The following is a 2,649-nucleotide window of genomic DNA, read 5'->3' on the forward strand; positions in this document are numbered from 1 at the left end:
CCTGGGCGACCGGGAGCTGGCGGGGGAGGCTGCCCAGTGCATAGCTGTCAGCCGCCAGGACTCCAGGGGGACGTCACAAGCGATCCTCAGCCCGACCCCCCAGACCGTCAGACCCCCCCCCCACAGAGATCAGAGCTGACGTGACGGAGGCAGCAGGGGGAGCACCAACATGTTGTCCTCCACACAGAAAAGCCAGTGCCTCAGTTTACCCAGAGCAGGACAGAGGACGCCTGGTGAGGACCCCACGCTGCCCACCTCCCTCCGTGGCAGCATCGCACGCCTGGGAATACATCAGCGTCCGCGTGTCGGGGTGCAGGGCTCACCTGGGGAATGGGGGCCAAGCCAATGGGCAGCAGAGTCCCCTCAGGTGTTACCGGACTCAGAAGATGGACAGGCGGGCGCTGTCTGTGCAGAGCTCGCCACGCTCCCTCTCCACCCCCGCCAACGCCACGCTGTCTCCTGCCTCCACACGCCTCCCCCCCCCCCCCCCGTGGAGGAGCCCCCAGCATGGAGGCGACCTGCCCTCCTCACTGTCACTGAGCAACCACAGCTCAGGCACCAGGTCCCTCACAGGGACCCCGGGCACGTGGCCGGGCAGTGGGCACGTGGAGTTGACAGTGTGTACGGGTCCGCATGGCGATCGAACTACTCTGTGTCCCAAACGTCAGCAAGACTTGTGAACGTCTTACGTACAAGAGCGTTAAAAACACGCTTTGGAGTCCCAGGGGCCGAGACACTTAGCCCTGGGCGCAGCGTTCTCTCAGGGAGCATCGGGGGAGGCTCATCGGGAAGGCGGGAGTGCGTGCAGGCTCGGGCAGCCCGGGGACACGCAGACACAGCTGGTTCTCACGGACAGCAGGTCACGGACCAGACACGCGGCAGCCCGCGCCTGTCTCCAATGTCCAATGTCAGGTTCAGAGGTGAAGTCTGGCCCGGCCGGTGTGGCTCAGCGGTTGAGCATCGACTTATGAACCAGGAGGTCAGTGTTTGATTCCCGGTCAGGGCACAGGCCCGGGTTGTGGGCTCGATCCCCAGTGCGGGGCATGCAGGAGGCAGCCGATCCATGATTCTCTCTCATCACTGATGTTTCTATCTCTCTCTCCCTCTCCCTCTCCCTTCCTCTCTGAAATCAATAATAAAACATGTATTTTTTAAAAAAGGTAAAGTCTGTCGATTTGTAGCAAAGCCATCACGCAGTTTCGAGGATTTTGAATTAGTCACGTGTTTCGACATCCCTGGCACTAGGTCAAAAACACACACTTAGCAAACATTTCCATCTTTATCTGAAGCTGTCGTTTGCTGGGCACCTATGGAGAAACCTTGCAGAGACTGTAGAACACGTAATAAAAACACCGAAATCTGAACTATGAGGTTCGGCGCTGACGCCGTAACCAAGGACACACGTGCCGTCCACACTCCACCTCGAGGAGACAACGCCCGGGGCCCCGGCCCTGTTACCTGAGTGCTTGTTGGTTTTGTTCTGTCGGCTTTTGACTTGCTCCGTCCACAGCGTCGGGTAACGCGAGGCGATATCTAACAAAGCAAACGAAGGGACCGTCATTTTTAGTTCATCTTGAAAATACAGTCTCTCAAAGACCTCAGCAGGGAGCCTAAGAGCCAAAAACATCAACATCATGAGTACATGTTGTACGTTTTTAAAAAGAGTTACGAGATAACTCTGTGCACGCGACAGCAAGAAACCATCGTGTGCATTTAACATTTTCAGAATATTTTCTTCTCTCTTCATCCAAAAGTATAAATAAACGTCGGAAGAATCCAGGCAGACGTGGGCTTTATGCGAACCGTCCTGGGAGGCCAGACGGACGTTCACACGGCGTGCGGGTCGCACTCAGCGGGAAGGTCCAACACAAAGTGAGGCGTGATTCCTACGCAAAGCGTTCTGGGAGCCCGTGTGTGGGCACTTGGTTAACAGGCATAAAGGAGCATTTAAAGGCTGGTCGGTCACGTCACGGCCTGAGAACCTCCCGGAAGCAGACCGGCCAGGTCCAGCCCCGCTTTGCCAGGCACCGGCCTCATGACCTCGGACAAGTCCCCTGTGTTCTCGCCTGTGACACGGGATTCTGGGGGTCCAGGGGCCGTGCCTCAGGGCACACGGGGAGCCCACAGGCTCTGCCCACGTTGGTTGTTATTATTACTTATTTAAGCTATTGTTTGCAAAGCAGTGCAATTCCACCTTCACTCTCAGATTCATTTACGCGAGTCCCTTATATTGTCTTCACACCCTGACCCTTTGACCTGAAGATCTGGGGCGCACGGCAAGCACCCTAGACAGCGCAGGAGCGCCCGAGAGTGGGAAGCCCAGCTCCACGTGACGACAGGTGCAGGGCCCCTGAGACGCCTCCTGGGACGTCACGGAGCGTGTCCGGCCCCCTGGGGCGTGAACGCGACGCGGGAGGTGTGACACGTGAACGGGCCCGCCATACGCCACCGCGCTCTTCGGAAACATCTGTTTTATATCGTCCACGTTTCAGAACTTCGGCGCACAGCGTTTCACTAAGACGACCCTCGTGCTCTGCTACAGGTCAGCGCGTGGAGCCCTCAGGTCCACGGGGTCAGTGGGTGCTCACGGCGTGGGGGTGGCCCCGATGCCGCTCAGCGTGGACATCCGCAGCAGCGCCCTCCCCCCCA

The 2,649-nt window shown here is 58.3% G+C and overlaps 1 protein-coding gene across 1 annotated transcript in view; it reads right to left on the minus strand.

Moving 5' to 3' along the window:
* The window catches only part of SMOC2 (SPARC related modular calcium binding 2), a 72,268-nt gene that overhangs the window by 25,448 nt on the left and 44,171 nt on the right, over positions 1 to 2,649 (minus strand). The window contains exon 6 of the mRNA XM_014542357.1: positions 1,459 to 1,572. Within this exon, the coding sequence (XP_014397843.1) occupies positions 1,459 to 1,572 (114 nt within the window). The remainder of the gene's footprint in view (positions 1 to 1,458; positions 1,573 to 2,649) is intronic.

This window comes from Myotis brandtii, unplaced genomic scaffold, assembly GCF_000412655.1.
Source record: "Myotis brandtii unplaced genomic scaffold, ASM41265v1 scaffold1077, whole genome shotgun sequence".
In the NCBI taxonomy this organism is placed as follows: Eukaryota; Metazoa; Chordata; class Mammalia; order Chiroptera; family Vespertilionidae; genus Myotis; species Myotis brandtii.